The sequence below is a fragment of the Sardina pilchardus genome, chromosome 19 (genome assembly GCF_963854185.1).
Source record: "Sardina pilchardus chromosome 19, fSarPil1.1, whole genome shotgun sequence".
NCBI lineage: Eukaryota > Metazoa > Chordata > Actinopteri > Clupeiformes > Clupeidae > Sardina > Sardina pilchardus.
The window spans coordinates 6,114,666-6,127,799 of record NC_085012.1 but is presented as its reverse complement, the minus strand read 5'-3'; the positions used below and the strand labels follow the sequence as shown (position 1 = coordinate 6,127,799).

Sequence of the window (13,134 nt, the reverse complement as noted above, 5' to 3'; positions counted from 1 at the left end):
CATTGTCATGGACAATTAGTAAGCCGGGGCATCAAGAGTGGTTGGTAACTAAATGAAAATAGCACATCACTTTAGCGGCTAGGACTTGATGATTAGGACCACATAAAATAGTTAATAGCTATAAAAAAAAACATGAGCAAAGCTGGAAATAAAAATACACGACATTCGCTCTCTCTTAAAACTGTTCACTGTTGTGTAATCTCAATTAAGTCTGTTACTATTAACAAATCCCACACTACAAACATATACCTGGGGTCAATGTTTAGTAGCCTCACATTAAAGTTATATACAGTATGGTGCAAAGAAAAGGTATAAAAACAACAACCATAAAATCACATTCACATGGTAGTGTGCCTCTGTCTCTTGCAAGATTGTCATTTACCCTTTGTGCTGTAATGCACCCCACCATGCCCCATGGCTGCCTAGTGAGCTAGGAGGAGGTGGAGAGAGTAATGCAGTGAAATGGGGAACAGAACAGTGCAGCAAGACTAGACATTCAAAAAATACTGCAGATACTTAGAATATACGAAGGGTTCAGATGCAAAAGCCTCTAAATCCGCCTGACCACTTTTCTTTTAAATGACCATTTTGTATCAGGCTTCTATAAGGTTTCGCATACAAATCAATATTTCAGACCAGGAAGAGAATGTATTTAGTGAGCTTTGAAGCTAAATTATTAAATTAACTTATATTACACTATATGTGAAGAGCATTCACTTACCATCATTATCTCATTTCTGACAAAAGTGGATTTAGAGGCTTTTGCATCTGAACTCTTTGTAGCATGTGTAATATATTAGTGGTTTGTTTACAGTTGAAACATATAATAAAATCCCAGGCTTTGAAATGTGATTACATATGAGCATACGCTGTCATTCAACAGTCTGGGGTCGCTTAGAAAATTCCCATTCCATTATAGACATGATATCAACTGAGATCAGTTGCATTGTTTTTTTTAATTAGCGCAGCGGTTTTCAGATTACATTATGTGCTTACATAATTGCAAAAGGGTTCATCAATGTTTTCTCAGTTAGCCCTTTAAAATGATATCAGATTAAATAGAATGTGCCTTTGCAACATTGGATGAATGTCTGCTGATAATGGACATCTGTATACTTATGTAGAACTTTTGAATGGTAGTGTATATGATTATGAACCTCTCTGGTTGTTCACCCTTGGAGTTGCATGACAGACGAATATAAACGCTGATGTGTCTCGGCTGTCCGTTTGAGATACAGTCACCCGAAAGCAAAATTTAAAACCGAGTGTAAACAGGGCCTACGAAACAAGTTCAGAGATGAGAAGCCATTTAGTCTGGAAGCCCAGGAAGAAGTGGACCCCACGGGCCGCTCGTTGAGATGCCTATTGTTTCCCTGGCCGTGTTTCTTCCCTGCCATTGATGTTGTTTAAGTCATTACCGCCACGCTCCCTTGGGAATTAACTCTGGGAATCTGGGGCCTTGGGTGACAGAGCCCCCCCCCCCCCCCCCTCATGCCCTCTGTCACCATAGTTACAGCTTTGTGCCAGCAGCCATTAAGATGGCATTATTTATACACTTTTCAATTATTGCTGTTATCTCGTTGTGTCGCCCTGAAAAGGAGCATTATTGGCTCCATCTGAAAGTGGGGGAGATGGGACTGACACAGATGAAAGACTTTGCCTTGGTCTGGAAACGTTCGGACCATATCAAATTAATGAGCGTGATTGTCTGTGTCAACTCTCTGAGTCAGAAGGGGGAGTTTAATTGCTGTCGGAACGACACTTTTATGTGACAGTGGCCTTTCTTGCCGTACTCTTGAGAGCATTCGGGGCAAAGAAGGCACAGTGCAGACATTAAGTTGCAATAAAGCATTAATTATACTGACAGAGCCAGCGCTTTGTTGCCGCTGTTAAAAACAGATGGCTAGATTCAGAACGAATAAAATAACAGGTCCCTGAAGTCCTGAAATCGACACAACTTCTGAGCACGGCTGTGATGAAAATGTGTGTGCCTTGGTTTGTTCAAGTTGATGTTTATTTGTGCTGATTTGCAGAGTGGAGTGGAGGGGGTGTTCTGTAGTTGGCCACCCATTAGCTCACTTATCTACCAATTAACTTGCTATCACAAATGCAAAAAATAGACAAACTGCCGTGTGCATACAGAATTGTCAGCAGAAAAGCATTCGGCAATGTATCACATGTTTTGTTTGTGTTAGTGTGTTGCTGATAAACCTTTTGTTATAATATTTTCTGTGTCAAACCATATGAATATTGTCAGCCCCAAACTTGTGCCCCGAATCTTAATTGCACACTTCATGAATAAAGCACACACTGTTCAGACTGCTCCTTGAAATGGTAGTCTTGCTGGGCCATTTGGAACAGGGCTGGCTTTCTCCTGGATATCCACCATCAATTGGACAAAAACACCAATCCCCCGTGCTCTTTGCACTGTTTCTTTGAACTCCATTCATAAGATCAGATTGGTTTAGAGTGTTTCGAAAAGCACTCCATTCACTGCACTCCTGCCAATCAATCCTACCCAAAGCTAAACCAAATCCCTATAAGGTTGTCTCCAGACATACTGATTATTGTACTTAATCTGCTCAAACACCGTTCCGTCTGTTATATTTAATTCACCAGCAGTGGGAATCCAAACAGTATATAAATCAATATATGCTTTATGCAATATTGATATCATATTGATTATGTGTGTCTAACAAGTACTCTAAGTGGTGAAGTGGATGTTTCATTTGAGTGTGTGTGTGTGTGCGTGCGTGCGTGCGTGCGTGCGTGCGCGTGTGGTCCGTGGCACTTTCATATTCAGATAGGACTGTGTCTGAAGTAGAACATTTCTGATGGTACATCAGACTGCAAAGGTGTCTGTACTCAACAGATTGTGTCCTTGCCATGCATGTGAATGTCAGGGAATGCAGTTAGAGTTTCAGAATCTTCACACTAAATACCCTAACCTATAAAGTGATACAACTGTAAACACAAAACAATGAAAATTACCACACGGAAGTAAAGACAAATGGAGATAATTACAGAAAAGATATTAGATTAATGTAATGAAAGTAGAATGTGGTGATAGTATGTGCAAGCTGTTGCAGGAGGAGGAAATTCTCTATAACGTTGTTACTTAAAAAGTCAACAAATGCAAATATTGTCTCTTCTCAATTTTGTTTGTTGAAATAATGACTACAATAACACACTCATTTCAGTGTCTCTGCAGAGCTAATGTACGAGACTCAGACTCTGAATGCAGCCTCTTATTGTAGGTGTGCTGCTATGAGTTCTCCGTGTTTATATTTGACAGTTAATATGTCATCACTTCCCTCCCCAACAGCACACTGGACATATCATAATATACTGTAGATTTTATTTGGACAGTAACTCTGTGAGGTCCCGACAATCATAATGCAGACAAAACATCATTAGGCACCTGAGCCTCCCTCTTTTGGCTGTAAGCTTGTTGCTTTTAGAGGAAAACAGAATGAGGGAGTTTTGTATAGAGACATTAAAGATGAAAATGACAACTTGCAGCCACGCCCAAGACCTATTGTGTTTACCCTGCAACATTTGGGTAATGGGATCCACATCTTGTACATCATCTCTATCTGAATAATAGCCAGCCAGCCTTTGGATGACTTTCCTCTCTGTCTCTTAATGTGCTCGTAAGCAAGGCTGTCTGACTGCCAAAAAGTGTACAGTTATCCCTGGAGTGTCCTTTTTGGACACATTTGAAGACAGAGGAAGGTGACAAAGAACTAGAACTGCAAAAATAATGGCAAAAATATATCAGACACAGCAGCAACGAGAAACAGAAGGAAAGAGAAGACGGAAGAGCCTAGATAGAAGAAACTAGCTGGATGTGTGTCCCTGTGCATAAATATCTGCTTATGCCCAACATGCAGCAAAAGTTCACTGGAAGGGGCCTGAAGCATTGTGTTCAAGCCGCTGGATTTGTGATAAGGAGGTTTCTGTATTACATACCGAAGCAAGGTAGATTGGATTAGTACATTTGTAGATATCTCTGGGGTCACCATGGTTTACCCCTGGGGTTGTTTGAGATGACACTCATGAGTGTATCTCCTGTGTGTATCACATTTTATCATTGCTTTATTATTGGAATCAATGCCAAGCTAACCCAGTGGTGCAACCAGAGGGAGAGATAATGTCCCCATAAGTTAATCACAAAAAATCAATCCCTGGCCTTTCTCTGAGATTTATCCCTTAAAAAAAGATCTCATCTTGAAAACAGTGCCATGCCGTTGCCAAATAAGCACTTACTGCAAGTACAAGTGATAAGTGATGTAGCCCACACTAAAATCCAGGGCCAGTATTATAAAAAGAATCTGATTCAATATGCAGCATAAATCAAGAGCCAGTTTATTTGCTGCCATTAGCCTCTTTGGGTCCTATATGCTTTGTTTATGACTGTCAGGGATAAAATACAAGTGCTGAGCTGCAGTGGTGTCTGTGGTGTCCTCAGTGTCTAGTCTGCTCCTGGTCGTCCTGGAGTGTAAAGAAGCCACACATTCCTGAATTCATATGCTGAAGTTTAAATACAGTGTTTAATATGTTCGAAGGATACTTTGTGCCCTATACTGTATAACTCGTACATCATGTGTTTTGTGAAAAGACTCACTTGAAATGGTACCACATTTAGTGTAGGCTACCATCGATTTATTTGATTTATTTGGCTCTGGGCGAGTCCTTTGATTGACTGATGGTGACGCCTGTGAATCTTTTCAGGTCATCCAGACCATCAGCGCTGTGGACAAGGACGAGCCACCCAGTGGCCACAGGTTCTACTTCTCCTTGGCCGTCCCTGCCACCAGCAATCTGAACTTCACCCTTCGGGACAACAAAGGTGAGCTTTCTGACATTTCCACTGACATTTCAACTTTTCATATCTCAGCAGCCACAGCTGTTTCTCCACACTAAGCATTCCATACAGTGGGGAAAGGAATATCTGAAAGATACTATGGATTAAAAAATATATAAATATATATTGCCCATGGTGCACATCTTAGAAACTAGACAGCATTTTCAATGCATTAAAAGTATGTTCGGCCCAGTCTGTGCTGTGTTAGCAGGGTGCTATTTGTCTAAGGGGATATCATTCGGAGTATGTGGAGAATAGGACTGGGAAGGATACTGTTAAATGTGTATCTATTTGTTTCACCTCTGAATAGCGTTTATGGATTAAAATGCCCTTGAATGCTAATTGGTGGTTTAGCAGAGGAGAGAGCCACAAAAAGATCTGATCTTTTAAGTGTAATGGCTCAATTTGAAAGTATAATTTAATCTGTAAACGTATCATCTCCATTTGCACATAAAAGTATTTCTCTCTCACCCATGTTTGCTGGTAGGAACAAGACTGTTATATTTTTGCCTAAATTTTATGCCTTGTTTTGGATCTTTGTAATCCTGAACCATGACAGAGAATTTCAAAAGAAACAAGAACGGGAATAATGCTGGCTAAGTTTAGAATGATTTGGGATGCATGAGAAAGTCTATCAGACTTCCAGCAATTTCCCTTTGTTCCCTATTGATCTAACACCTCATTTTGACGTTCGTTCATCCATCACTGGTTTGATATCACAGTGGTGTCCTTCAAGCCATGCCCAAATCTTGTTGTGTTCCAGATAACACGGCGTCGGTGCTCACCAAGCGCGGGGGCTTCCGCCGTCGGGAGCAGTCTCTGTACCGCCTCCCGGTTCTGATTGTGGACAGCGGCACGCCAGCCTTGAGCAGTACCAACACGCTGTCGGTGCAGGTGTGCGACTGCGATGCGGACGGCGTGCCCCAGGCGTGCGGGGCGGTGGCCTACTCCCTACCGGCCGGCCTCAGCACTGGAGCGCTGCTGGCTATCCTGGGCTGCATTCTCACACTACTAGGTAGGAGAGAACGGCTGTGGGTCAGACACTCCCTTACAGCTACTTCTGAAAGGGCTGTCAAGGGCCTCGCTTTCATTCCCAAGGAGGGCACATACTGATAGCTTCCCTGAAATGCAATGGTCTGGATAGAAGTCAATATAAACTTGCTTTATAAAATTGTGATGATACTGTGTGTATATATATATATATATATATATATATATATATATATATATATAGCCTATATATATATATATATAAAGGCGACCTTAACTTCACCTAGCTCTCCTCTGAATATTCTCTCATTTAATTATGTAATTTATAATCCAAAATGCTTAAGATTAAAAAAATCACACAAGCTATCTTAAAGCATAAGTTTTTTACTTTATATTTCCTCTTCAAACCGCAATCTGCTTTTTTTGTGAGCGATGACCAGTGGTGTGCTCTCAATTAGACCCAGAGAATGAAACTTGCAGAAGCCAAAACTTTCTTGGCTCTGCCTTTCCCTGTATTGTGTTATAGATTACATTTCAAATGTGATTTCATTGTTCAAAATGGTGAGGTGGAAATATATGCAGTATGTTGACCTGTACAATTGTGCGGCCTATCAATTTCTAAAACTCCTCAAGGCCATGCCCACGTATTAGTACTAATATAAAAAAAAAGACCACATTTATACTGTCCTGTGGGATTAGCCTTACAATGCTAATGAATAGTACATGTCTTAGGTACAGTATAGGTCATAGGTCTTGCCATCATGCTATGAACTCGCACGAGCTGCAAACTCTCCTGGAAGCACATCTCCCTGTTTCACTGGACTGGATCAACATTCAAGTAAGTACTGGAATACTTTTTGTGACCTTAAGAATATCTTGAACATAAAGTGGATGGGGAATGAATGGATCAAATTAAATGTCCAGCTCAGCATGTCTGTTATATATTTGTTACATGTCCCATTACATGGGGGTATTGCACCTCACATCTCCACATAAGGAAAATGCTTATAGAAATGGAATGTCTTTGATGATTCACAATTTCTAAATGTGTTTTATACACTGCAAAAATGTATGTGTTAAAATGACACATCTCTGAGAATGTTCAGGGACAACACATTTTGTGTCAATTATAACATAGCAATTGTGTGGCTGGCTGGGTGAAAAACAGAGTGCAACTATCTCAAATTACCAAACAAAACGTGTATCTGCAAAAAGGTATACCTTTTGTTTGTTTGTTTGCTTGTTTTTGTTGTTTTTCTTGCTGCACAAAATTAACACAAAATTGTGTTGTCCCTGAACTCACTCACAATGTGTAATTTTGACACATGCCTTTTTCCAGTGTATGTTATTATTAGAGCAGATCGATTTGTGCTGAATGGATACATGAATGCAGTATTTTAAGCTCTCTTTGTAGCAGTGTTAGAAACTGTACCTGTGTGTTATCAGTTAAAGTATAATATACAGTTGTATTTGTTATTGTTTTGAGAGGGAGGTGGGGGGCATCTGATTGTTACAGGAAGCAGAAAGTGGTTGTGTAATGTTTCAGGAGATACTGTAGCTGTTGCATGAGTTCAAGAACAGATGAGAATGTTCTGGAATATATGGAGATGCCAGTGCTTTGAGGGTTTGGTTGCATTGTGGAGGGGCAAGTGTCAATAGTCTGGAATGTGGTGATGTAATGCTATGGAGAGTTGCATATATATTTCATTTTCATATGTTAAGTAGACATCATATTAAGAGAGCTAGACAGTATTGTATTGTGTGTGACTTCATTGGAATGTAGGATTCATTTGCATTGGAATTGCATGCAAATGATGGAACGATTTGACCCGAACTTCCTCTAACTCTAAACACCATCCTTTCCATTTCAGAGTGATTTTGAGATGGAGTCTGAGAGCATGTGATTCTAATGACGGGGACGCAGATGAAAATGCCAGTGAAGCAGACAAAGGGAATCAAACACCCAGTGATTTCCCAGCCGATGATTATGTGGACATCAAGCCACCCGAACCAAGTCAACCAAGTAATCAGACCATGCCCCAACTACACAGACCGTATCGCTGGGCCAAAAAACGGATCTCATCACTTCTTCTGATGTCTCTGGTCCAGTCACCAGTGGTCTGTTTCCTCCTCCTACCACTGGGGTACTTGCAGACATGACTAGGGAAGAGATCGTTAAGGGAACATTAGGGGAACATTGAGGGAACCAACATGTAACCAACAAGGTTAGGGGAACGTTAGGAGAACATTGAGGGAACCAAAACAGCTAACATCTAGAGAACGTAACAAAAACTTTCTGCTGCAACCAAATGGCAAAAACCTAACCAAAAGTAACGTACAGGGAACATTACTGGAACCAAAGGTTTACCTAACTAGAATGTTCTAGGAACCAAAAATGGCCAGTAGGGTAAGGCTCTGACAGAAAACACAAACGAGTACAGTTTTCAAAAGAACATCTATAAATACCAATAGAATAGGCAATTGAGCAAATCATTGGCACGCACCTGAAGATGGGCCTGATGCAAATGTCTAGAGTCCGTATCTACTGGGAGTCAGACACGCGGCGTGCCCCTCTTTCTGATGTGATGTCATGCAACAGATTCCAATCTCTGGTTGCATCATTACATTGTGTAAACAGCCTGGCAGGGTTATATTGTAGACAGAGAAGACAGACAAGCGGAGGAAACTCAGACCACGGCTTGACTCGTTATGAGACGAGAGCATGCAGGTGGCGCCCGGCGAGCACACACCTCTGTGGATGAGATGACGCCGGTGGAAACTCAGTGGCATTAAGAAATGTAGGCCACAGGGCTGCACATTGTGGGCAAGAACTGGAATCTCTGGCACACTTTGTGACTTCGACGTGTGCCAAGACCCAGAACCTGTGCAGCAGAGTCAACATTGGAATAAAGCCACCCAGTCCCACACTCAAGTTGAGAGGCTTTGCATTGTGGGTGGCCACAGCAAACACATGGATGGTGTGGGCTTGTTGGGCTCGTTTGCCGCCAAATCCCCTCCAAGTCCCTCCTGAAATCACACCGCTGGTACGTACTGTATGCATCTTCTGACACACCATTATCCCCACCCTGGTCAATACCTGGCTCCCCTACAAGCAAGTCTGCAAAGCTCTCAATATTCCCAAGAAAGATATAATGAACAGGATGGAGTTTCAGACACAGTCAGCCTCCCCTCTCATACTGGACAGAAGCCATTCATGGTGTTTACCATATTTAATAATTCACTGATAATACGGTTCTTGACTTGCATTTTACTTAATTGATACTTCTCCAATCCAAATTGCTAATCTTCTAACAATGATAGCCAAGTAACATAGGTGACATCACAGAGTCGTTTGACCGCCTAAGTAGAGACCATCCCTAGGTCATGGGAGTCCACCAAATGAGGTGTGAGCTAAGAGGCCATCTGGAACCCCAGCTGATAGAATGCAAGGACGGGATCAGACATCTCCTGTGAAGACAACAAGGAATGCTGCAGACACTGCAAGAAAAGGATTCACTGTGCAAAGTGCAATGTCTCTCTGCTCTGAGGAAAGCAACTGATTTTGGGACAGTTACAACAAATTCACATGGCTGGACACCAGTTATTACACATCACTTTAATTCAATTTTGTGTTTAATGTTGTTTTTGTGTGGTATAAATAAATGAGAATGTTTAGAAAAAAAAAAACTTTCGTATGCTTATTGTTTCACACTGCAAATGAACCCTCAATTGTTCAGTATATATTTTTAGACACAGATACAGATGATCTGCTCCCAATAGGCCCAATAGTACCGTATTATCACATTTCCCTAACATTTACTAGAATGTAGAGGCATCCTACAACAACATCTGAGTGAAATTAAAAAGCGTATTTCTATATTTGGGTTTCACATCAGTTCATTTTGCTATCCCTTTTGTGTTTGTCTGCTGATCTTATTTACCTTTTCATCTCTTTCTGTATCTCATTCTTTTCCCTTGTTCCTCGCTCCTCCCAATTTCTTGTTACCTTTTTTTTGTCTCTGCAGATTTTATTTAGCTTTTTTTTTTTTTATCTCTTTCTTTATCTCATTCTTTCCACATGTTCCTTCCTCTACCCAATTTCTCTTATCCATTGTGCCTATTTGCCTCGCTTTTCGCTCTCCTACCCAGTCCCCTTGGTTGCAGCCCCCTCCATGTGTTCCTGCATACCCACACACACATTCTCACCATTCTAACACAACACACACACTCTCTCCTTTCTCTGTCTCTGTTTGTGTCACCCACTCACCTAGGCCTTGCATAACTTTCTCACTCGCGGGCCTGTCTTAATCTGGAAGCTGCTATGTTGTTGGAGCTGGTGTGTGATTGAACAGTTTGGAGCTGACGGGAGAGATGGAGGGTGGCTGGTATCTCAGTGCACCCTCACAGGTCCCCCTGCCCAGCAGGTGGGCCCAATCTGCAGGAGAGGCAGGATGGAAGTGTGTGATGGGGGACTTCTACTGTACGTTTGACATTAAAAACAAACATCGGCATTAAAACAGAATGTTTCCAATTGTGAAGCTGTCCTTTGTTGCCTGGTATTGAAATGAGATGCATTTCTATTTATACATGGCTGTTTATCTCAAGTGTTGTAACGGCGTTGTGTTCTGTAGGTATCAGTTTTGTTTGCACCATCATGCCATTACCGACAAAGAAAATATGATACCTGCCGGCTGCCCGTTTATGTAACAGTATTCTATTTAATAGAATCCAATTTAATCAATTTAATCCAACAGAGGTCCACATAAGTCAACAAATCGGGAAGGGTGCTTTGCTGTTGTTTATGCTGTAAACAATCGTTATACTCATTTCAATTTCAGAATGATATGCTGTCATTTTCACATTATGCCACTGTCAACTACAATACAAACTTTATATAAAAGCATTTCGTCGGTCAATAAGTGTGACAGGTGATTGAATTAGTTTCGCTGCCTTTTCTTTTTTTTCTGTGGACAGTTGCAGTCAATGAGAGTGTAGTGTCAATGTCTGGCTGGGGGCAGCTTGCAAAAATTGGAGTTGAAAGAATGCCATAATGTGAAGATGGCTTTAGGCCTTTATAGGAACACACAGAATACTGACTCTTGCAAACTGATCATGAGTTGCTCAAGGAAGAAAGTGCCCAATACATGCTGAACTTGGAGTGCTATTGCATTCTTCAATTCAGTTGTTTAGAAGCATAAAAGGAAGGAAAGACAGAGGCAGAACATGTTCATCACACATCATTGATTTCACTTTATAAGTAATTTACAGAATTCAGCTCCAGTGGATCCAGGAAAATGCTGAACTGATCTTTATTATCCGAAATGGTTGTTATTTGTATCTTTGGTCCCTAAGAGAGCTGCTTCCTAAAACATTATTTCTACAAAGTATTTTCCTTCAGAAGATTGATTGAGTGCCATTATGTATGTCTGTTGCGATGACAGATTTGTTATGGTCAATTTATTAATACAAAAATGGGTGATAGAATTTTTGTGACTGAGTGCCTGTACTGATTACATATTTCCCAGTGATTGTGAGGGAATGTTTTTTTTGTTGACATCACTTAGTCATACAGGTCAAACCTTTCAAAGCTCATACCAAAAGCTTTAAGTTTAAGTAAAGCAGATGCTGTAGGTTTATTAGACAACGTAGGTAAACTGTTTGAATGCCTTATTATACTGTTCACAAAGCTAAGCCATCACAGACAGCCCTTACATATTAGATGTCAACAATAAGAAAGAAAAGATTGTGTTTTGCCTCTGTTTTAAAGGTCTACTGGGGGACAAAATATTGGACTGGATATAAACAGGATTTTCACAACAGGATTTGAGTCCATCTGTGAGGGGCCTTCAAAAGAGAGAGTATTTATTTACAGTAATTGACCATTAATATCTTCATCAAATAAATAAAATAAATATATTATAATCTCGCCAAGTGTTATGTAGGGATATGCAAAAGCAGAGAGTGTGAGAATGGCATGGGGTATGTTCACACTTCATATATCGATCTCGAGCCAAGATTTGGTGTGGTAGTTCACACACACATCCTTGCGTGCCACTTTAGCAGGTAGAACTTAGCAGCCGAGAGCAGAGTAAACATGGAAGGGAGAGTACTTGGCATCCATCCATCAACAATTGACATTAGAGTTTCAAATGGCAAAGCCTCCACCCCCGCCCCCGCTATTCTCCCAGCCCATTATGAGGTGCGAAGCGGCTTTCGCCTCCACTTCCCCGGCCTCCTCCAGCGGCACAGGAGCCAGGCGCGAGCGAGGGAAAGAAATATTGAACCTGTGGAGCGATATTTTACTAGCTGCAGAGCGACGTTGATGGATGGAGGATCATTAGACGTTTGCCAGTTTGCCTGGGTGCGAATAGTTATTTTCAGCCCTAATAGATGAGAGGGATCCCTGGATTGGAGGGGGTATAGAAGGATGGTACTGTCAAAAAAGCATTCAGAATCTCTATGCCCGATAAAGAGGTACATGTTCTCTGTAATATAAAGATATGTTCTATCTGTATTTATGGAATTAATGGATAAAGGAGCAAAGTACAGACCAGCTGAAGCTAAGAATGTCTTACATCTTTGGAGAGACATAAACTGTTGGTCTGTATTGTAGATCTTCTGTTCTAAAATATCTAAAATTATTTTGTGATTTGTTTTGTGTTTGCCCCATGAATAAACAGTTTTCTGTATAGTTACTGTACTACTGTAACTATCATGTAGTGTGGGCCACATGTGTGTATTTGTGGGGGCAAACCTGTACAGTGTGTTGTTCTGTGTGGGCATTTGTGTGAAAATGTAAGCCTGTGAGTGCGTGTGTCTGTGTGTGTGTGTGTGTATGTGTGTGTGTGTGTGTGTGTGTGTGTGTGTTTGTGTGTTTGTTTGTTTGTTTGTTTGTTTGTTTGTTTGTATGTTGTGAATAGAGTAAGTAATCGCCTTGTCAGATGTTGCAGCATTGCATGAATATTGCAGGGATAATTTGACACTCTGAGCAATATTATTTAATCATTGATCCAGTGTTGTGTTTTAAAATGACCTGAAGGTAAAATGCATAATATCTAATGATTACTCATAAAACACAAAAGTGTCTGCCTATGAAAAGCACAGCTTGTCCATAAAATTTGACTTCTTTCATTTCCATTTTGAGAATAATTGAGCTCAAATGGCGGGTTGTTGAATAGCAGCATCTTAGTTTAATCATAAAGCTGACGATAATCTATCTCTTCATATTTATTTCCACACAGTCATTGAGCAAACAGATGATGAACTCGGTTGTGAAA

At 40.8% G+C, this 13,134-nt stretch overlaps 1 protein-coding gene across 1 annotated transcript in view; it reads left to right on the top strand.

Annotated features, from left to right (window-relative positions):
* The window catches only part of LOC134066528 (cadherin-7-like), a 62,839-nt gene that overhangs the window by 49,157 nt on the left and 548 nt on the right, over positions 1–13,134 (top strand). The window contains exons 9-10 of the mRNA XM_062521889.1: positions 4,735–4,852; positions 5,631–5,882. Of these exons, the coding sequence (XP_062377873.1) occupies positions 4,735–4,852; positions 5,631–5,882 (370 nt within the window). The remainder of the gene's footprint in view (positions 1–4,734; positions 4,853–5,630; positions 5,883–13,134) is intronic.